Raw genomic sequence first — 23,991 nt, 5'->3', positions numbered from 1 at the left:
TACTTGTAACGCCGGTGTGTTTATACTTTGCTTCCCCGATGTTACTCTGCATGTCTGCATTAACCCTTTGCTCCTCTCCTCCTAATTAGCAGGGATACTGTTGTCTGTTACCGTTATGGATGCTGCTCAGTTCCCTGAACCACTGCGTAGCCGTACATGCGTGTGTGGATCCGCTGCTTTGCAAGACCACCCGCTGGTGCGGTCCCTGGCTGCCGCTGTGGAAAGCTATCCGTGGGTTAATAGGTCCTCTGCATTGTGTATGGCTTACCACGTGTGTTCAGGCTTGCAGCTCTCGCCAGGTGTCCTTTGCATTCCTGATTTCTGTCTGGTTTTGCTTAGGGTGCGCGCGGCCACACCTCCCCTGTTTTTATGAGGAATGGGTTTGTGCTACAATTGCTGCTCCAGCCTATCGCTGTGAGGCAGCTGCTATATAAAAGTTCCTTGCCCTGTGGGGCGTTGCCAGAGCTTCACATTGAGTTCCTGAACCTAGCCATGTGAGTGTGTGTTCAGCTCCTGCTCTGATTGTGATCAGTTCTGGGGGAGCTGTTGCTCTTTGTCCCTGTGTGAACTGTGTCTTGCTTCTCCGCCTGCTCTGGGGGCAGATATACCCAGTTCGCCCTTCCTGGAGGCTGCATATCCAGGCCCGTCTATGTTGTGTCTTGTTTCCTGAATCCTTGATCCTGGATCTGTCCCTGCACCTGACCCTGTCTGAATTGTGTCTTGTTTCTCCGCCTGCTCTGGGGGCTGAAATACCCAGACCGCCCTTCCTGGAGGCTGCATATCCAGGCCCGTCTATGTTGTATCTTGTTTCCTGAATCCTTGGTCCTGGATCTGTCCCTGCACCTGACTGTCTGAATTGTGTCTTGTTTCTCCGCCTGCTCTGGGGGCAGAAATACCCAGACCGCCCTTCCTGGAGGCTGCATATCCAGGCCCGTCTATGTTGTGTCTTGTTTCGTGGATCCTGGACCTGCTCCTTTACCTGACCCTGTCTGAACTGTGTCCTCTGTGTGATGTTCATGAGGTCCCTCTGTGTCTTGAACTCTGTGCCCAGTGACTGTGACTCTTTGCTACCTGACTTGCTGTGATTTAACCTGGGTTCATCTTGGAAGTAGGAGTCCGGTGTGTCCACTGAGTTTTTGCCACTCTGTGCTCAGCTGGGGATTCGGTGCGGTCCGGAGCTGATGTCTGCAGCCTGATGTCCGGAGCCTGTCGATCACTGCCAGATGTCAGGAGTCCGATGCCAGTGTGCTGATGCTCTATCTGAGATCCGAGACCTGATGTCCTGCCTGGTGTCCTAATGTCCCGATGTCCTGCCTAGTGTCCTTCCTGGTGTCTTGATGTCCAGTCCGTGTTCCTGATGTCCAGTCCATGTTCCTGATGCCCTGCCTGTGTCCCGATGTTCCACAAATTCCCTGAGGTCCACCCAGTGATGACGTGCGTCTGGGATTGGTGTCTGATGTTCTCGCTGAGCCAGTGCTATGCCTGAGGCCTGAGAGAGAGGCCCTCCTAGTATGCTCGTGCCAGAGGAACCTCGTCTGCATCAACCCGTGATGACTCCTGCCATCGTCTGACGTCTGTCCTGGGTATGTGTCTGATGTTCTCCTGCTGAGCCAGTGCTATGCCTGAGGCCTGAGAGATAGGCCGTCCTGATATGCCTGTGCCAGATGACCCTGGACTGCATCAACATGTGATGACCCCTGCCATCGTCTGAAGTCTGTGTGAGGTCGGTGTCTGATGTTCTCCTGCTGAGCTTGTGCTACGCCAGAGGCCTGAGGAAGAGGCCACCCTAGTATGCCCGTGCCAGACAACCCTGGACTGCATCAACCCGTGATGTCCTCCTGGCTTCATCTGTTATCCTGAGACATGTACCCTTCCCTGATGTGCGGAATCGGGAGCCTGGCATTATGTTCTGTTTATGTACTTTGTTTTGACTTTGAGTAAACTTTATGTCTATAGCTGAAGTTGTGCGGTGTCGTGTCGTTCTGCCTCCTCGTCCACATGCTCAGCTGCCACAGACCCCGGTCACTACTCTTCCCTAGTCCGGGTAGGACCGGGTCCCCCCTGTGATCCAGTGGGTCACCATTCCGTCCCCTCCTGGGATGCTCGCCCCACGTCGGCGTGGTCGGTCGACGTGGAGGCATCGGCTCGGCCGCGAGCGTGGTCGGAGTCTTGACAATACTACTGTTTGGTCACACATCAAGGAAGGGAAGGAACGCTATTAGTCTTTTGGAGTGAAATTTTGGCTGGAATTGATTGTGGATGCCATGTTACATTTGCAGAGGCCCTGGAGTGCCCAAACAGCAGAAGCCCCCACAAATGACAACATTTTGGAAATAAAACCCCTGGCAGATTTCATCTAGTGGTGTAATGAGCATTTTGAATCCAGATATTTCACAGAATTTTGTAAGATTGGCTCATGAAAATGAAAAATAAAGTTTTTTTCCACTAAAATGCTTCTTTGGCTTCAAATTTTCAGTCTCACAAAGGGACACCACAATTTGTTAGACAATTTCTTCCAAACTTGGCAATATCCCATTTGTGGTTGTACACTACTGTTTGGTACATGGCAGGGATCGGAAAAGAAAGAGCAAAAGAGCGAAATTTGGCTTTTGTAATGTAGATTTTGTTTTGACAGGTTGAAGACGACATTTGCGGAGCCCCTGTAGTGTTAGATAGCTGGAAACTAAAATCCTTATTCTGGCCTTGTCCTGGTTTTTGCATTGATAAGTGACCTCCGTCAGGTCAGCAAATATTGGAGTGATCCGGCAGGTCACAAACTACAGAAATTTGACTAGTGGTTCCGAGAACAGAAAAAAAGATGATGGCTGGTAAGTATATTACTAGGGGCAGCAAACTTACCACTCTGGCTGTGAAATAAAAAAAAAAAGGAGGATTGGTACTTTAAAAGGGAATGACCATGATTCCAGTGATGTGTCACTTACTGGGTTGCTTGCCGTACTTTTTTCCATAAAATCCTTATTTTATTAGCTGGAGATTATCACTAGAGGACTAGTAAACCTGCTGCAATGTAGTCCTCTGTTACACACATGGTTGTGGAACCACTGCGCCACGGTCCGGGGAGAGCCAGTAGAGGCACCTGGACCCACAGGAGCTGTGGCATCTGATCCCCACAAGGGTCAGGGAAGCAGGATCGTCCGGTTACACACACACTGCGGTTCCACTGAGGTACCCAGTGCTGCCCCTTTTGAAAACTCGGCCCCTTTCTGGACCACCATCCCAATTTGGGTCACCGCCCCCCTCTGGGACTCCACCCCCTTTTGAGCTACCACCCTGATTTGGGCCACCGCCCCCTTTCGGGATTTCCCCATGTCTGTTCTACAGGTCTCCTTAGACCACAGTTCACACACAACAGTTTATGTCTCTTTAATGATACCACACAAGTTCTTGTTGACACCACCACAGCTCCTGCTGTCACCGATCTCCGACATCTCCGGCTGCCGTTCACACACAGCTGCTGGTGTCACCTTCGTAACCCCGCCGAGTTACAGAAAGCCGCTTGTCACCTTGTTGACCCCGCTGAGTTACAGCACGCTGACATGAGAGGGAAAAGAAAAAAAAAAACACACAACACAAAACTCACGTGTCCTGTCTGTGTGCTATTCAGGATGCCCGTCTCCTCCTGAGACCGTCGAACACACAGGGCGCACCGGGTGCTATTCAGGGAGCTGACCCTCCTCCCAGGGTTTCCAAACACACCGGCCTCCCCAGGTCCAGGGGCTCAGCGGGTGCTCTTCAGGACATCCGTCTCCTCATGAGACTGCCCAACACTCGTGCCTCATCAGGTCCAATGTCACAGAATGTGTTCCAGGGATCCGATTCTTCTCCCCGAACCTCCCAACACTGACCCTCCAGGACCTTTGCACACTGAACCCTCCAGGTACACAGTCTTTCTCACTGACCCTGGTCAGTACAACACAGACACCTGTCCGTTACCTGTGTCACCACACAGGTTCTCGGGTACCTCTTATCCACAGAGGCACCCTATAGCAATCCACAGTCTCTGTTGTGAGTTCATTTTCCCCTTCACTACTGAGGCCCGAGGAACTCCCTCTTCTGGTGAAGAAAGGTAGTGAGCCTGATTGTCAACACCTGGGGCTGATGATGATGACTGGCTGAGTGGAGTTAATGACTGGATATAAGGCTGCCGACGCCCTTCTGGCCTGCGGGTGATTTCTCTGTGGACTTCGAGGAAACCAGTCTGATTCCTGCTCATCTAAAGCTAAGATTTCTGCTTTGCCTTTTTGCATTCCTGTTTTGTTTTCCTTGCTTTTCTAGATTCTGCCATTCCCTGCTGGGGTGAGCTTAATCTCCTTATGCCTGTTGCTCTGTCTTCAGAATATTCCTGAGTACTGACATAGCTTTTTGAAGCCTAGCGTCTTCAGGGCCTTTTTACTGTCAGTTTGTTGGCTCTTATTTTCATAGGGTTTTTCACGGATTGCAGACAGCAGCCTTCCTGTCCTTTCCTATCTAAGCTAGCGTGGGCCCCATCTTTGCTCAGTCTATCTTTCTGTCTGTGTTTTGTTCTTTCTTCTTGCTTCACCGTCATTATATGTGGGGGGCTGCCTTTTGCTTTGGGGTCTTCTCTGGGGCAGTTTAGATTTCCCTTTCTGTCTTTAGGCTATGTAGTCCTCCGGCTGTGATCGAGGGGCCTAGGGCATCATAGGAGCCCCCCACGGCTACTGCTAGTTGTGTTGATAGGTTCAGGGGTCTGCAATCCGATAGCTGCCAACTTTTCTGGTTTTCTGGACTTAGCTAGCATTTCTATTTTTGCCTCCTACGGTGACTCAATCATAACAAGTCTCCTTCTCTGACCCCGGTCAGCACATCACACGGTTTTCATGACCGTCACCTGCTGGCCGCGCAGATTCTCGGACCCCTCTACCGCAGAGGTGTCCTATATGTCTCTTCCACTGACCCCGGTCAGTATATCACATGGCTTTCAAGACCGTCCGCCCTCCTGGCTCAGTGTTGCCAGCACTGAAACATGTGCTGTTGGAACCGTTGCCCTTAGCAACCGAATTTTGCAGTCCTCGTCCATTTCCCCTAGCAACAAGGCTACAACACTGTTCATAGCATTCTCCACCAATTGTAAGGTAGCGCTTGTCTTTAAGGTAGGGGATACTCGCTTTGCAGCCAAATAATCAGATCCGGCACGGATTTTCCATAAAACAATAACAGTCCATGCTGTTTATTCAGGCATCATAAACCCACAGCAATAGAAATTCATATCAACACAGCATAGTGTCCATGACAGAGCTCCACTCTGTTAACCCTGTAGTTATACAGGTTAGGCAATGTTCAATACGCAGGCTCTCTAGCCTCACAGTTATCTCACCCCGTCAGGGTTACCTCAAGGTTGCTTCACCACACTACAGACGTCCATTCCCTCCCCTGGGAACTCTCAGGCACTTGCAGCCATTAAACACAGCGTCCACATGTGCTGTTAGGAAGGCAGCCACATCTTCCTCATTCGGTCTCACGTCATCCCAGACGAGACCTTCCATACGGACCAACCGGGTCCAAGCATTCACTCATGTGACCTACACTGGCCACCATATACACTCACTGGCCACTTTATTAGGTACACCATGCTAGTAACGGGTTGGACCCCCTTTTGCCTTCAGAACTGCCTCAATTCTTCGTGGCAGAGATTCAACAAGGTGCTGGAAGCATTCCTCAGAGATTTTGGACCATATTGACATGATGGCATCACACAGTTGGCGCAGATTTGTCGGCTGCACATCCCTGATGCGAATCTCCCGTTCCACCACATCCCAAAGATGCTCTATTGGATTGAGATCTGGTGACTGAGGAGGCCATTTGAGTACAGTGAACTCATTGTCATGTTCAAGAAACCAATCTGAGATGATTCGAGCTTTATGACATGGCGCATTATCCTGCTGAAAGTAGCCATCAGATGTTGGGTACATTGTGGTCATAAAGGGATGGACATGGTCAGCAACAATACTCAGGTAGGCTGTGGCGTTGCAACGATGCTCAATTGGTACCAAGGGGCCCAAAGAGTGCCAAGAAAAAATTCCCCACACCATGACACCACCACCACCAGCCTGAACCGTTGATACAAGGCAGGATGGATCCATGCTTTCATGTTGTTTACGCCAAATTCTGACCCTACCATCCGAATGTCGCAGCAGAAATCGAGACTCATCAGACCAGGCAACGTTTTTCCAATCTTCTACTGTCCAATTTCGATGAGCTTGTGCAAATTGTAGCCTCAGTTTCCTGTTCTTAGCTGAGAGGAGTGGTACCCAGTGTGGTCTTCTGCTGCTGTAGCCCATCTGCCTCAAAGTTCGACGCACTGTGCGTTCAGAGATGCTCTTCTGCCTACCTTGGTTGTAACGGGTGGCAATTTGAGTCACTGTTGCCTTTCTATCAGCTCGAACCAGTCTGCCCATTCTCCTCTGACCTCTGGCATCAACAAGGCATTTCCGGCCACAGAACTGCCGCTCACTGGATTTTTTTTCTTTTTCGGACCATTCTCTGTAAACCCTAGAGATGGTTGTGCGTGAAAATCCCAGTAGATCAGCAGTTTCTGAAATACTCAGACCAGCCCTTCTGGCACCAACAATCATGCCACGTTCAAAGGCACTCAAATCACCTTTCTTCCCCATACTGATGCTCGGTTTGAACTGCAGGAGATTGTCTTGACCATGTCTACATGCCTAAATGCACTGAGTTGCCGCCATGTGATTGGCAGATTAGAAATTAAGTCTTAACACGCAGTTGGACAGGTGTACCTAATAAAGTGGCCAGTGAGTGTATAGTCCGTAGCCACGCCCACCGCATCACATGGCTATGACCTCATCACAGGTCCTACAAGCATTCACACATAGTCTTACTATAGGCATTTTTAGACACACCCGTAGGTGGATTTATAGGTAGCTGGTCTCGCCCGTCTCACTAGCTACCTGGAAAGCTCTCCCTGACACAGTGTAACGAAAGCTCAGCAGTACCTCTGCTGATCAACACACATATTCAAGCTTCCATCCCAAGGCCACCTACCTTGGGATACATAACGATCATTCAGCATCCTGCCACTCATCCAGTGGTCACTACACCACAGGGGGTAACAGGGCAAAGCAACAGATTAGGAGAATGTGGTGGGAAAAAAGTTATTGAGGTGATCTGGATCGCCTGAAATCTGATGAGCATATTTGGAGCATAAAGAGCATGTTTAGTTATGCTCAGACACTACTGCACTGGTGTAAGAAATGCATACAAGCAGAATTATAAAAATTATATATACAGTATTAGAAATTAATAATGGCAACTGAAAGAGTTATAAGGTTTAACAGAAGATTGCTGAGGTTTTATGAGGTAGTTATTGGCCACAAAATGTACTCTTACAACAAATGAAGACTTCATAAGAAAATAATTATAAATGTCCTGCCATTTAATTGGGGGTTTTTTTGTATACGGGCTGTATGTAGAATTTATCTGTTTGCATGGTTACAGGAGTTGCTAAATTGTGACATCCTCTCCAGGGTCCATATAAATTATAGTATTCTGTTCTATTTGTGTTGTTTGAGCCAAAGTCATCACACGCATATTTCTCTGAAAGAAAATACTTTCTCCTTCTATAGAAATAAACATAAAAAGCAGATGTTTCTCTGTACGTGCTAGTCTGAAACAAAATGTCCCATTATTTTTAGTATGGATATATATGCAACAAAATTAATAAACAGCAGTAAATAAGTAGGACAAGGCCCACAGTAAGTCACATAATATAATGGAGATGTCCCCATACAGTATGCTGCTGCTATAATGTATACTGTGCTGTATGCTTCACTAGCTAGCATTCCGTACATTAAAGCATTTGATTCAGGCGTTTTAATATATAGACGTGTAGTGGTGTGGCTGTACGTACCGCAGTAAAAATAACACTTTTTTAGGTAGAGATACTGTATTTCAGTCATGCAAAGTCTTGCTCAATAGAAATGTGTAAATAAATAATATGCAAATCAGGTAGAAAGTGCACTGGCGGCGTGTCATTGCACTTGTAAACAGCAATCCGCAGTGCACTTGCAGCCTGATGTGCATACAGTGGGGCAAAAAAGTATTTAGTCAGTCAGCAATAGTGCAAGTTCCACCACTTAAAAAGATGAGAGGCGTCTGTAATTTACATCATAGGTAGACCTCAACTATGGGAGACAAACTGAGAAAAAAAAATCCAGAAAATCACATTGTCTGTTTTTTTTTCATTTTATTTGCATATTATGGTGGAAAGTAAGTATTTGGTCAGAAACAAGCAATCAAGATTTCTGGCTCTCAGACCTGTAACTTCTTCTTTAAGAGTCTCCTCTTTCCTCCACTCATTACCTGTAGTAATGGTACCTGTTTAAACTTGTTATCAGTATAAAAAGACACCTGTGCACACCCTCAAACAGTCTGACTCCAAACTCCACTATGGTGAAGACCAAAGAGCTGTCAAAGGACACCAGAAACAAAATTGTAGCCCTGCACCAGGCTGGGAAGACTGAATCTGCAATAGCCAACCAGCTTGGAGTGAAGAAATCAACTGTGGGAGCAATAATTAGAAAATGGAAGACATACACGACCACTGATAATCTCCCTCGATCTGGTGCTCCACGCAAAATCCCACCCCGTGGGGTCAGAATGATCACAAGAACGGTGAGCAAAAATCCCAGAACCACGCGGGGGGACCTAGTGAATGAACTGCAGAGAGCTGGGACCAATGTAACAAGGCCTACCATAAGTAACACACTACGCCACCATGGACTCAGATCCTGCAGTGCCAGACGTGTCCCACTGCTTAAGCCTGTACATGTCCGGGCCCGTCTGAAGTTTGCTAGAGAGCATTTGGATGATCCAGAGGAGTTTTGGGAGAATGTCCTATGGTCTGATGAAACCAAACTGGAACTGTTTGGTAGAAACACAACTTGTCGTGTTTGGAGGAAAAAGAATACTGAGTTGCATCCATCAAACACCATACCTACTGTAAAGCATGGTGGTGGAAACATCATGCTTTGGGGCTGTTTCTCTGCAAAGGGGCCAGGATGACTGATCCGGGTACATGAAAGAATGAATGGGGCCATGTATCGTGAGATTTTGAGTGCAAACCTCCTTCCATCAGCAAGGGCATTGATGATGAAACGTGGCTGGGTCTTTCAACATGACAATGATCCAAAGCACACCGCCAGGGCAACGAAGGAGTGGCTTCGTAAGAAGCATTTCAAGGTCCTGGAGTGGCCTAGCCAGTCTCCAGATCTCAACCCTATAGAAAACCTTTGGAGGGAGTTGAAAGTCCGTGTTGCCAAGCGAAAAGCCAAAAACATCACTGCTCTAGAGGAGATCTGCATGGAGGAATGGGCCAACATACCAACAACAGTGTGTGGCAACCTTGTGAAGACTTACAGAAAACGTTTGACCTCTGTCATTGCCAACAAAGGATATATCACAAAGTATTGAGATGAAATTTTGTTTCTGACCAAATACTTATTTTCCACCATAATATGCAAATAAAAGGAAAAAAAAACAGACAATGTGATTTTCTGGATTTTTTTTTTCTCAGTTTGTCTCCCATAGTTGAGGTCTACCTATGATGTAAATTACAGACGCCTCTCATCTTTTTAAGTGGTGGAACTTGCACTATTGCTGACTGACTAAATACTTTTTTGCCCCACTGTATGGCTTCTATGCTAGATTTCTCATGACTGGAAAGTTGGATATTTATAAAAAGATTTCATTTCTACTGAGGGGCAAGCATGGAGCTGGAGGGGGCCCGCCGGCACCAGCAACTATTCAAACTGGATATGCGTCCTTGCATGCACATTCAGCTGAAATGAAATGTATTGCGGCACAGGGTATCCAACATCTCACTGTACTGCAATACACGCTGCAGACCAATCAGAGGCCGCCAACTGACGTCAGCATGCACGTGACTGGGGCACATGGCAGTGATGTCATGTGCCATAGCACACATGCCAACATGAGCTTCTGGCTCCTGTGCCTGGTAAAGTAGAGGACACCATGTGAACAGAGGGGTGAGTAGATTCTATTTTTTTTTAATATGTTGCAGAACAAGGCACAGTACTCCAGGAAGGGACCCAGGATAGGGCACACTACCCTAGAAAGAGGCAAACTACCTCAGGAACGGGCCCAGGATGAGGCACATTTTCCCCAAGAAGGGGCACATTACCCCAGGAAATGGCTTGAGATAGGAACATTTTTCCCCTGGAAGGGGGACATTATCCTAGTAAGGGGCCCGAGATGAAGCACAATACCCCAGGAAGGGTCCCAGGATGAGGCACATTATACCAAAAAGGGGCACATTACTACAAGAAGGAGGTCTTGTTGGGAGACATTATCCCAGAAAGGTGTCCAGTATGGGGGGACATTATTACTGGATGCCTGATTATTACCTGATAATATCCTCTCCCACCCCCCTAATTCATTATGACGTTATCAGGTCCTTATAATAAATGTGTATGTGGGGAAGAACACAGGACAGGGACTAAGAATATATACACGTTCACGATTTGAACAGAAAATTCTGCCACAAATCCTGATATATTGGCAGAAAAAACGCTACCTAAAATACATGGTTTTGAAGTGTTTTTTACATGCATTTTTGTTGGATATTTTTCCCACTCATCAGAATGGGTGAAGAGGCAGATTTTAAGCTCCTGCAAATCTGCAAGGAAAAAAATTATCAACATGTGCATGAATCTGATTCACATTGCTTGTACTGTAAGGCTGTGTGCCCACGTAGCATTTTTTTAAGCGTTTCCGTGACGTTTTTAAATGTGCGATTCAGCCGCGGAAACGCTTAAAAAAAGCATTCCATTCAATCATAATTGAAAACGCACATGTTGTGCCAATGGTGCGTTTTTTACCGCTGCGGAATCGCTTAGTGGTAAAAAACGCAGCATGTTCATTAATTTTGCGGAATCGCCCGCGATTCCGCATACCATCAATTATATGGGCAAGAACGCTTAGGAAAACGCATGCAAAAACGCTTGACAAACGCTTACAAAAGCGCATCAAAAACCGCATGCGTTTTCCTTACTTCAGAATCGCTACGTGGGCACATAGCCTAAAACGTTGCTTATTTTCTGCAAGAAAAACGCAAGGTGAGTACAAGTGAATTGGAGGAGAGTCACAGAGACTGATTAATTTATATTTATTGGGTGGTAGAGATTATAGTTAATGGGGGAAACAGTGCTGGCATATTAGTTTATATTTTAAATGGTGTGTGGCTAATAATATATATACCCACAATCAGACGGAAGCAAATGCCAAAATACTTAGAAACAACTTATACATATTTTATTAACCCCTTAGTGACGGGGCCAATTTTTAAAATTCTGACCAATGTCACTTTATGTGGTGATAACTCTGGAACGCTTCAACAAAACCCATTAATTTTGAGATTGTTTTTTTCGTGGCACATTATAATTTATGATAATGGTAAATTTAGGTTGGTATATTTTGTGTTTATTTATAAAAAAAATCAGAAACTTAACAAAAATGTAAAAAAATTGCTATTTTCAAACTATGAATAATTATCCCTTTAATCCAGATAGTCATACCACACAAAAACATTAATAAATAACATTTCCCACATGTCTGCCTTACATCAGCACGATTTTTAAAACACTAATTTATTTTGTTAGCCTTTTAGGATGTTTAAAAATGTAGCAATAATTTTTCATTTTTTCAAGGAAATTTACAAAATGTATTTTTTTGATGAACCTACCCAGGTTTGATGTGACTTCCGCAGTTGCTGTGCCCATGCTGCGGATTTTTCTGCTGCGGAATCGCATAGCGGTAAAATCCACAGCATGTCCATTATTTCTGCGGAATCACGGCAATTCCGCTGCCATAGGATTGCATTGAAACACTCACTTTACGCATGTGGCTATGCCCATCATGCATAAAATGAGCGCTTCATGTGAGGATGGTACCCTGGGTCTGGAGGAGAGGAGACTCTCCTCCATGCCCTGGGTACCATATACCTGTAAAAAATAGAATTAAAATAAAAAATAAGGATATACTCACCTTCTGTCAGCCCCCGGAGTGAGTCATCAGCGGTGCACGCGTCACTGCAAGCATCTTCCGTTCCCATTGACGGATTGCGAGAATCACCCCCGATGACGTAACGGTCGCGTGACCACTATGTCATCTGAGGTGATTCTTGCAATGCATCTATGGGAACAGATCTTGCCGGACGCGTCGCTGAGGGCTGGGTGAACTCCGGGGGCCGACAGAGGGTGAGTATATGCCTATTTTTTTTATTATTATAATTTTTAACATCCTATCTTTTACTATTGATGCTGCATAGGAGGCTCAATAGTAAAAAGTTGGTCACACTTGTCAAGCACTATGCTTGACAAGTCTGACCAACCTGTCAATCACTTCTCCAAGCAATGCTACAAATCGCTTGGAAAGCACTAGTGTTCTGCAAGCTAAAAATGCTTGGAAAACCCATGTGTTTTGCGGTCAGGCAGCTTATTAACTTTTCAGGTGATTTTCAGGAATTAATGCACTGTAGTATAGCAGCAATGAAAGTGTTTGTTTACCACCTAAATGTCGCTAACTTCTGAACTGACCGCTATAGCTGGGAGACTCTAAGGCGCTATTTTGCCATGAACTGCTATGGCAAACATCAGGACCACACAATCATGACCTCGGTGTGTCAATTAGATTAAAGTGGAAGCCCCCAAAATCTATTAACCATTTATTTGATGTAGTCACTTTTGACAGCAGCAACTAAGGGGTTAAACAGATGTGGACGGTGACAACACTGATAGTTGGTGATACAACAAATTGTCAGCTATAGTGTACAGCCGACAGCTGCTGGATTGTCACCTGTGTGGGGTTGATATTCTCTTATATGTCAGGTCAGTAAAAAGATGTATTGGCTGTCATTAAGGGGGTTAAACATATATGGTGCAATATACATTAAAAGATGGGGATACAGATACAAAATGCTGCAAGCACAGGATATTACATATCTCATCAAGGAGTAACATAGTAACATAGTTAGTAAGGCCGAAAAAAGACATTAGTCGATCCAGTTCAGCCTATAAAATTCTGTCAGAATAAATCCCCAGATCTACGTCTTTCTAAAGAACCTAACAATAACTGTGAGATACAATATTGTTACGCTCCAGGAAGACATCCAGGCCTCTCTTGAACCCTTCGACTGAGTTCGCCATCACCACCCCCTCAGGCAGGGAATTCCAGATTCTCACTGCCCTAACAGTAAAGAATCCTCTTCTATGTTGGTGGAAAAACCTTGTCTCCTCCAGACACAGAGAATGCCCCCTTGTGACCGTCACCTTCCTTGGTATAAACAGATCCTCGGAGAGATATTTGTATTGTCTCCTTATATACTTATACATGGTTATTAGATCGCCCCTCAGTCGTCTTTTTTCTAGACTAAATAATCCTAATTTTGCTAATCTCTATGGGTATTGTAGTTCCCCCATTCCCCTTTATAAATTTTGTTGCCCTTCTTTGTACCCACTCTAGTTCCATTATATCCTTCCTGAGCACCGGTGCCCAAAACTGAGTGTACACAGTACTCTATGTGCGGTCTAACCAGAGATTTGTACAGAGGCAGTATAATGCTCTCATCATGTGTATCCAGACCTCTTTTAATGCACCCCATGATCCTGTTTGCCTTGGCAGCCGCTGCCTGGCACTGGCTGCTACAGGTAAGTTTATCATTAACTTGGATCCCTAAGTCCTTCTCCATGTCAGATTTACCCAGTGGTTTACCGTTCAGTGTGTAATGGTGATATTGATTCCTTCTTACCATGTGTATAAGCTTACATTTATCATTGTTAAACTGCATCTGCCACCTTTCGGCCCAAGTTCCCAACTTATCCAGATCCATCTGTAGCAGAATACTATCTTCTATCGTATTGACTGCTTTACATAGTTTTGTATCATCTGCAAATATCAATATTTTACTGTGCAAACGTTCTACCAGATCGTTAATAAATAGATTGAAGAGAATAGGTCCCAACAAAATAGCTTACACTGAGGAACATTGAGGGATAGCGCTATCGGATAGCTCTACCTGTTCATTTCCTTTAGGAATAGAGCTATGGGATAGCTCTACCCGTGCACTTTCTTCAGGACTTAATAAGTTTTAAACTCTATGTAAATATATATACTTTACATAGTAATATAATAAAGTGTAAATCACATAAGAAATGAAAGAATTATTAAGGGTGTTCAAAGGGAAAACGGCTAGCTGTAAAGCCAATTTATCAAGTGTCAATGAAAGAAATCAAATCCTTGGGGGACCCTGGTTGTATGAAACTGTCCTCCTATTAATACTGCTCATGTGGGAGCACTAACCTGCTCCATTGGCTTATAGGTGTAGTAAATATAAAAAGTGCCAGAGTGCATAGTATAGGTTCAACACCAAAGAGAAAGAATACAATTGCAAAATGCAAGTAAGAAGGTATTAACAAGTTATTATCTCCAACATATTAAAGTGCCATGTGCTCAACACAGATTCAGTACCAGAGTTGGGGAGTTAGTAATAATGCAATTGGCAAAAAATATGGTATTCACATAAAGACACTAAGGCTGCTTTAGCAGATTATTGTTATCCCAAGCAAAAATATGCAAAAAGTGCTCAATTTGGGTTAAGTACCCCAGCAAAGGGTCAAACAATAAAGCTGCAGTGCGCAAATAACCAATGTTAGCTGGCCATTGTCATCTATTGCTAAAATGCCATGTATTAAATATAAATTCAATAACCTGGTCAGAGAGCAAGTAATAATGCACAGTGTATATAAGCAGATGGTGCAAACAAGGAGGGAGGCTTATGGAAATAAGTAATACATGACCTGTGGGTGCAGCATGGAGCCCCAACGCGCAATTTCGCGTTAACTAACATAGATCTGGGTCATTTCAGATGTGACATATATGCATTCTCTGTTTTTTCCTTCCAGCATGTTGTTAATTTGTTATAAGACATATAGTTATACGTGCATGAAGCAGGTCCCCCTGTATATAGTCTTATGTCATGTTGTTATGATGTCCTTTAAGTGTGCTGCATGTTCTTCTGCAATCCCATTGCTCTACAACGTGTGTTCTGATGAAGGTTGCCTATATTGCCACTATGCTTGGTGTATATTTTTTTTTATCGATCTACTCACTCTTTGACCATATATCAGATTTTCTTGGTCGTTTTTGTGTTTCTATGTGGCAGAGAACCATTGGTTTTTCCTTGGGCATCAGGGCTTGAGTGTGACTGCTGCCTTTGCACCCCCTTTTATCATCACCTCTTATTCCAAATATAAAGTACTTAAATAATACATGCATTTTTAATTTACACACATAGAACTAGAAGCTTCCTCATCCAGGTACTGTAGAGAGAGAGCCCCTTTAAGAAAGGCTTACGGTATTCTAATATTCCTTTAATATGACTAAAATCTTCATGATGGGGAAATACCCAGCAGCAAAAATAATTGTTAGCATTATTACCCATAGACAAAACATTTCTACTGTTCTCCTGCATCTTTTTGTTACTTAGTATCTGCAGTGGTCAAGATCGTGAGAGCAGAACTGGAAGGGTTAAGGTCGTTGTTTATTTTGGTTACATTAATGGTAACCATTTGTGAATTACAAGAGAAAATTCCATGTCTGTAGGGAAAACAAGACAGAAAGTTTAAGAGCTCCGAGCCAGGAATGTACAGAGCCTTTGTGATTCATGACTTGGCTGTGGTTGATGTGTGCGAGAAGCACATCTGGCTATTTCCTATGAACACAAGTTTCTCCAATAAACACAAAGCAAAAGAGAACAATTCTCTCATTTGGGACATGAGGGAGAATCAAAACTGATGCATAGGAAAAAGGAGCAGAGTCTGTAATGGCGACTGCTGTTTTCTTGTTGCTGTTTTTACTTCCTAAAATGAGCGGTGGGTTTCTTTGATTGGATTAGTTGCCCCCGATCCCTTTGGAGCATTCTGTAACATCTCACTTCTTGTGCTTACATTTTCACTTGTGTGTTCAGTATCTTTCATCAGGACGGTTCCTCATGGCTGGTCATTCAGCTACATGGCAGCTATAGGAAACATGTACCATATTCTCTGGACCCACTATTATGATGTCCAAGTGTCTGGATAGACATACAGACAGGTTTCGTATTCACTGGGTAAGCTTTTTTATTGGTTAAACCCATACGTAGTCAGCGTGCAGTTTAGGCCCCCAACGTACAATCCATAGTATATTCATGGGGCAAGTTGCGGCCAGCTGCCCGAGTCCTCTCTGTCAGAGATGGTTGGACACACTTTAGAAAAGACTGATACAGTTTTCTGTATTCTCTCTTCTCAGATACATGGCACTCAGAGTGCAATGTGGAATAGTGACAGAAATCTTAATTGATCACAACATTGCTTTGATGCTGGGAGCAGAAGGCTACGGCTGGGGCTAACGAGACCCATTACAGCCTTAAAGGATTTGTTCCCTAATTTAAAAGTTAAAATTTATTGGCCCGCGGTGGTGTTAGAGATGAAAAAAAAACTATACCAACCACCTGGACCCAAGCTGCTATTCTGCAATCAAAACTATGTTCTTGCTGGTCTCCTTCCATTGACATCTCTCAGGTACATCAAGTGACTGCTGCAGCAGATCAGCAACACTGTTCAGCTGCAGCCTTCATACTTTATACAAACAAAAGAAATCTCCCTTTCTGTTCAGACAAAATGTGAAGGCAGCAGCCAATCAGCTGCCACTAATTGACTGCAATAGTCACACGATACCCTGCAATGTCAGGGGACACAGGACCTAGTGCGGAGGATCATTACTGGTCTGGGAGGAATCAGAGGCAAGTATTGCTTCTTTAATTTTCTAACCCATTTTTAGTATTTTGCAAAAAAAAAAAAAAATATTTACTTGACAAAAAAGTTGCAATATCACAATATGGTGGCAAATGTCTCATGACTGTTGTGTTTTATGAAACAATATAAAGTGTGATCTAGTGCATGTCTAGTCACAACTGTTCTAAACACAGCATAGGAGTCAAAACACGTGACAGGAGAGCGTACCTCCAATGAGAATAGGTCATTGATCAAGAAGACGTTTTCTTTCTGCATATCCAGTACCCTGAAACCAACAGACCATGCTAAGAACACTCAATGTAGATTTAACTTGTCTTGACAAGCAATAATAAGCAATAATAAGCAATATGACCACGAAGGACAGTAAGACACATCCTAATAAATTTATATGACTGTGCTTTAAAGGGAAAGGACGTCGTCCTCGACCAGCTTTCCAAAGTTTCTTTACTCTGAAATGCTACATTGTTTCAAAGTAAAAAGTATTCACACCGTAGCGCCTGACTGTAATTGTGCAGCCAGTGTCGGATTCATGTTACTCGTCGTTCGGACACCATGAATCTGCTTACAGATTGCCTTTAAATCTTTTACTGAAAACAAATCAAGGAAGAAATTAGCCAACTATTTTATTGAGTGTGCATGAGCAATCTGGCAAAAAGGCTGCGCTGGGAGCTATGCCCACCACAAGGCATTCAGCACAGCCGGATCTTAGGACGATTTCTTCTTTCCTAAGTTTAAGTTCTAATGAATTTTCCAAATTTAACATTCCAATAACTGTGTTATAGGAACACTGAATATAACAAAAGCATAAAACATATGTAATATAATGTCATTTACAGCTCTTTAATTTGCCTATTATGAGCTGGGTGTACATCAAGGTGAGGGTCCCAATATTAAAGATTAAAATAAGGCCCCTTTTTGTTGCTCATTAACACCCTCACCACCAGATACTGGAGTCTTGGCGCTTATTTGCACCATCTCCTTTTCATGATCCTTAGCTATAACATCTCCCACTTGTTTCCTTGCTGTATATTGTAGAACCTGCAAAAGTTCTCACTATACATCAAAATGAGTTTTGTGGCCAACCCGGCCTGAGCCGCTGTCTCCATGGGCTCCGTAGCTGCCGCAGGTATTACTTATGCTATATGTTGCTTGCTTCGTATTTGCAGCCTATTGTTTTATTTCTTCTGCTGGCACTTAAAAACTGTTGCGTTACAGATTTTAGAAATAAAGTATATTTTATTAGTATTACTGTTAAAGTTGCCCAAAAACTGGCATACATAATGTGTACCAAATTTATTATGTTTTTTAGACACTTTTCCATTTTACTAGACAGTTTTGAAAAGCGCCATCTCCGATGTAGGTACCAAAATAATTGGAAAACCTCTCTTAAAAAATCCTTGTCTGCTCCAGCTACGATTGGTTAAAAATGATACAAAAGAAAAAGAAAAAAGTGTCACGGTGGACGCTGCCGCAAACCAAGAAGGGGGAGAACTGTAAATAATATTGAGCTGCGGACAATCCAGACTTTCCCCTGGACTGGATTGTCCACAGATCAATCTTATTTACAGTCCTCCCCCATCTTGGTTTGTGGCAGCGCCCATCGCAATGCTTTTCTTTTCCTTTGCACCATTTTAATTTCTCATTATGAGCCTCTTATCCGGCTGAGCGGTTGAGCAGTCGTCTGTATGTTGGAATATCCTCCTTTACCAGAGTTGTGCCTGCTATTTGCCCAACTTTCCTAGGTAAACAACCTCAATTGTTCTCTCAATTCTATGTCTTTCATGATATCACGAGGTGGGGTCTCGGTTTCCTTTTTCCCTAGGATTATTTAGGAATGTTACTTTGGTAACAATATAAAATGTTAACCCCACAATGGTGACTAAACCTTATTGCTAAACTCTTCCACTCACCTGACTTCTTCCCGACCAATGGATTCCAAGAGTTTAGTGATCTCTCCGGGAAGGTCTGGTAGGACAACTGAAAATTTGCAGACACGATAATCTAGAACCAGAGCTCTGTCCAGACAGTGGCGAAGTAAAGGCAATGGCAGATTCCCACTACACACAACAACGGCCACCCTGAAAAACAAAAAGCCTTTCTTTGAATATTATTGGAGACAAAGACTAATTGTTATATTGTTATGACTGCTCTGATTCCCTAAATTAGTGATGGGATGAAGTATAGGCAGCCACTAAGGCTCTGTTTCTGAAGGGAGATTTAAAAGAAAAGCTGCTTTTAATTTTGTACAACCAATGTTGCAACTACGGTAAATAGTAATACTACATGTAATAATAAGTTTTCTTTTAGTGCATTGATGAGGGTTAATTGAATAGAACATATGATAGACATAGCGTATATATTTATTTTACTCATTTATATTGTGTCATTAATTCCACAGCACTTTAAAAGCATTATTGACACTGTCCCCATTGGGACTCACAATCTAGAATCCCTAACAGTATGTCTTTGGAATGTGGGAGGGAAACCAAAGTGCCCAGAGGAAACCCACGCAAAATCCTTGCAGATGTTGTCCTTTGTGGGATTTGAACCAGGACCCCAGCGCTGCAATGCTGCAGAGCTAACCACTGAGCCAGGGATGGAGTTGGGTGAGAGACTGCAGGAGCCAATAAACGCTAATATAGGTATATAGTAGGATAGTCAGCAGCCCACTGTGAATGTTAAAATGGGATTAAAGGGAAGCTGTTATGTGAAAAAACGCTATCAACCTGCAGATACTGTATGGGCATAAACTGCAGTTTAACAGCATTCTGAACCTGCACTTCGACCACCCCTATTGGGGGGAATTTAACTTTATTGGCCTCGACAGCGTTCAGTCATGGGGATGGCGCTGGCACGGGTTCAATCACAGCTCTGTGTATGGAGGTGTTCTCAGATTATAACACTGTTCGTTATTGCATATCTTCTGGTTCTATTCAGTGAAAGAAATTTTGAGACTGAAAATCAGTTTTATAAATCTGAATAGTGTTATTTCTGCAAAATGTGCAAGGCTTCCTGCATGGGCAGACATACCGCATATGCAGACTGTGCGGCTGCACCGGGGCCGAAAGGTGGAGGGGGGCCCATGCAGGGTGGCTAATAATGAGGGCAATCTGGCCTGTTTATCTGGCCCCGAGGCTCCAGGGGGCTCCTGGCCAGATTGCTCTCATGTGCGGTGGGCAGGGAGAGATGCCTGCAGCTCCACTGCCTACAAGAGAAAATGGCAGTGGAGCGGATCTGCAGCAATCTGTCCTGCTTCCTGACCGCTCTTCATGTCTCTCTCACAATTCAGTGGCTGGATGTGCCAGAGAGAGGAAGCTGACGGTGATGGGAGAGCGTGCGGAGAGGTGAGCGGTGCTGTGTGTGTGTTTTTTGTATGTACGTGTGTTGTGTGTGTGTAGAGATGAGTGGTGGTGTGTGCGTGTGTATGTGTGTGTGTGTGTGCGTAGTGCTGCAGGGGAATGTGCAGAGAGGTGAATGGTGCTGTGTGTCTGTGTGTAGGTGGGGAGTGGGCAATGATGGAGATGGAGGTGATGGGGAGAAGGCAATGATGGGGTTATGGAGAGGGCAATGATGGGGTGGTGGGGGAGGAGGATATGATGGAAGTGGTGGAATGGGCAAGGATGGGGATGTGGGGAAGAAAGAAATGATGGAGGTGATGGAATGGGTAATGATGGGGGTGGGGCGAGAAGGCAATGATGGAGGTGGTGGTAAGGGCAATAATGGGAATGGAGGGGGTGGAAATGATGGAGGTGGTGGAATGGGCAATGATGGGGATGGTGAGGGAGGAGGAAATGATGGAAGTCATGGAATGGGCAATAATGGGAATGGAGGGGTAGGAAATGATGGAGGTGGTGTAATGGGCAATGATGGGGATGGTGAGGGAGGAGGAAATGATGGAGGTGGTGGAATGGGCAATGATGAAGTGGTGGGGGAGAAAGCAATGATGGTGGTGGGGGAGAAGGCAATGATGGAGGTGGTGAAGAGGGCAATGATGTGGTGGGGGAGAGGACAATAATGAGATGTGGGGAGGAGGACAATGAGGGATGTGGGGGATTGGGATGAGAGGAAGGGGGACTTATAATGGACTTAGGAACTGGGGGAGGTGGAGGAAGACACTACTATCACTTTTTATGTCTAACACAGTCCCTTAGTATATAGTGTACGTACTTATTATGTATAACACTGTCCCTTAGTATATAGTGTACTCACTTATGTATAACACCATCCTTAGTTACATAGTTTCCTCTTTTATTATGTATAACATCGTCCCTTATTACGTACCATCCTCTCTAGTTATATATGGTGCCTCTGTAGTTATATAGCTTCCTCTGCTGTTATGTACAATACTGTCTCTTAAATAGTGTATTCTTGTTCATTTTGTTATTCACAGCGCCCTCTCTTTTTAGATATAAAATGACTGCTGATGGAGGAGACGGTGACCAGATGGCCAGTCCATCAGCTCCTCTATTACAAAAGAAGCTTTCCCATGCTCCATCAGCCATCATTGCATTATACAGCTAACAAGACAGGACGGTATGTAATAAAAAACAGGGCTCTATATAATCCAATATGTAAGGGACGGTACAGTACATAACAAGAGAGGGCACTGTATAATAAGGGACGGTAATAGACATAATAAAGGAGGCTATGTAATATATATATACATGTATGTGTGTGTGGCTATATATAGATATATATATATAGCCTTGTCGCCATAAAAGGAAGGGGGCCCAGACATTTCTTGCACAAGGGCCCCAAGGTGTTAGTGTCCGCCTCTAGCTTTCTGCCAGCCCCTTCAAATGAATGGAAAATTTCTATATCAAATTTGTACCTCTTTCTACTCCTGACCATAATTGTGCACTATGAATAGTGGTGTAATAAGAGGCTATGTCACGGATTATCTTACCTTTTCCCTTTCAGGTATGGGAGAGCACCAGATATTATAGCTGCAAGCCCCATTGCTCCTTCTGCATCTGCTGTAACCCTCTCACATTCAACCAGCCTCAGCATTGACAGCAACACATCTTCCTCCCTGAACGGAGACAGAAATATCCAGTTGTTATTACTTTGACATCTTTTACCAAATGAACAGCAAACAGTTATTAAAGAAAGTGCGAGACAATCACTGACACAGCAAATCATTCTTGCTAGAGGTGAGATCTTTCAAAATTTAAATGAGCCAACGTCACCTAAATAGGCCCCAAAAATTAAAGTGTGTGCACACACTGCGGATTCTGCTGCGGTTCCGCAGCGGATTTGGCCGCTGCGGATCCGCAGCAGTTTTTGCTGCGGTGTACAGTACCATAATATCCTATGGATATTAAAAACCGCAGTGCAGACAGTGCGGATTTTTCCGCGCGGTTTTCCTGCGGTTTCTAAACAGCAGAAAGAATTGACATGTCAATTCTTTCTGCGGATTCTGCTGCGGTTTGCCATCTCCTCCATTGTGGAGATGAAAAACCGTAGGGCAAAACCGCAGGCTAATCCGCAGGTAAAACCGCAGGTCTTTTGACCTGCAGATTTACCTGCGGATTTTACAAAATCCAAGCGGCCAAATCCGCACCCCAATCCGCAGCATGTGCACATACCCTTATATGTGCTGCAAATAAATTAGCTTTGAATCTGAAGACAGCATAGTCTTTAATTGTACAGAAAAGATGTGTAATTTTAAGGCAGACTGTAGACATCCATGCATCAATCGAGTTCAACCTATAATCTAACATGTTGATCCAGAGGAAGGCAAAAACCTCAAGAGGCAGATGCTAATTGCCCAAATTAGTAGAAACATTTGTTACCGACTCCCCATATGGCAATTAAAATGGTTCCCTGGATCAACGTCCAAATCACAAAATCTAGTACTCATAGCCTGTAATATTATATATTTCAAGAAAAGCATCCAGATCTCCTTGTACTTCTGTAGTGAATCAACCATTACAGCATCATGTGGCAGAGAGTTCTAATCGCACCGCTGGCACAGTCTCGTTGCTCGCACAGTCTGTGTTTGTGATGAGTAAACCTTCTTTCCTCTATACATAGAGTATGGCTCCCTGTCCCAGTTGCAGGTCAAGGTGTAAAGCAATCATTATACAGATCTCTGTTTTGTCCCTTCATATATCTGTACATTGTAATAAGATCGCCCCTAAGCCTTCATTTTTCCAAATTGAATAACCCCAACCTGTATTCTGCAGCTCACCCATTCCCTTAACTATGGTTACTTTTCTCTGTACCTGCTCTAATTCAGCTATGTGCTTCTTATACACTGAAGACCAAAATTGTGCACATTAATCTAAGTGTGGCTGCAATAGTGACTTGTATACAGGCAAAAGTATGTCCTTCTTTTAATACGTCTCATTATTTTATTTGTCTTGACAGCAGCTGCCTGCTGGCACTGGTCATTAAACTTTAGATTGGCATTCTACCATACGTCCAAGTCTTTTTTAGTGACAATTTTACCCAGTGTTTTACAATTTAGTATATAATTATACATTTTGTTTCCACTGTCCAAGTGCATGATCGTATATTTATCTACATTAAACTTCAATTGACAAGGCCCAAGACTTCAGATTACATAAATCCTTCTGTAATATTAAATTATCCTCATCTATGTTGATTACCTTGCAGAGTTTAGTATCATCTGCAAATATTGAAATTCTACTGTGCTTGCCTTCTACAAGGTCATTAATAAATATATTAAAAGGAAAAGATCCCAATACAGACCCCTGTTTTACCCCACAGTTAACTGGAACTCAATTCAAGTTTTTATTATTTTTTTAACAACCAGCCTTTATTTCTTATCACTAAGGCTAGTTTCACACTTGCTTTTTTTTGCAGCGCGTTTTTCCCGCAAAAAAATGCATTGAAAAAACGCATACATAAGCATACAACTGCTGCGTTTTTTTCAAGCATTTTTATGAGCATGCATGAAAAAAACGCAGCGTTTTTAAGCGTTTGTACGCGTTTTTAGTGCGTTTTTACCGCGTTTGCGTTTTTTTCCAACATTTTTAGGTGGCCCCTCACACTACCCAAACCATGACTTTACTAACCCTAACCCTGACCCTAACCCTAACCCTAACCCTGACCCTAACCCTAACCCTAACTCTGACCCTAACCCTTAACCAAATCA

General features: G+C 43.9%; 1 protein-coding gene across 1 annotated transcript in view; it reads right to left on the bottom strand.

Annotated features, from left to right (window-relative positions):
• Positions 1-23,991, bottom strand: part of LOC141088724 (L-threonine ammonia-lyase-like) — a 104,736-nt gene that overhangs the window by 5,618 nt on the left and 75,127 nt on the right. The window contains exons 8-10 of the mRNA XM_073574908.1: positions 21,775-21,900; positions 18,779-18,946; positions 17,076-17,133 (exon numbers count right to left, since the gene is read on the bottom strand). Of these exons, the coding sequence (XP_073431009.1) occupies positions 17,076-17,133; positions 18,779-18,946; positions 21,775-21,900 (352 nt within the window). The remainder of the gene's footprint in view (positions 1-17,075; positions 17,134-18,778; positions 18,947-21,774; positions 21,901-23,991) is intronic.

The sequence above is a fragment of the Dendrobates tinctorius genome, unplaced genomic scaffold, assembly GCF_039654945.1.
Source record: "Dendrobates tinctorius isolate UK_male_01 unplaced genomic scaffold, ASM3965494v1 ptg000040l, whole genome shotgun sequence".
Lineage (NCBI taxonomy): Eukaryota > Metazoa > Chordata > Amphibia > Anura > Dendrobatidae > Dendrobates > Dendrobates tinctorius.
The sequence above is the reverse complement of the archived record's forward strand: the minus strand, read 5'-3'. Positions and strand labels throughout refer to the sequence as shown.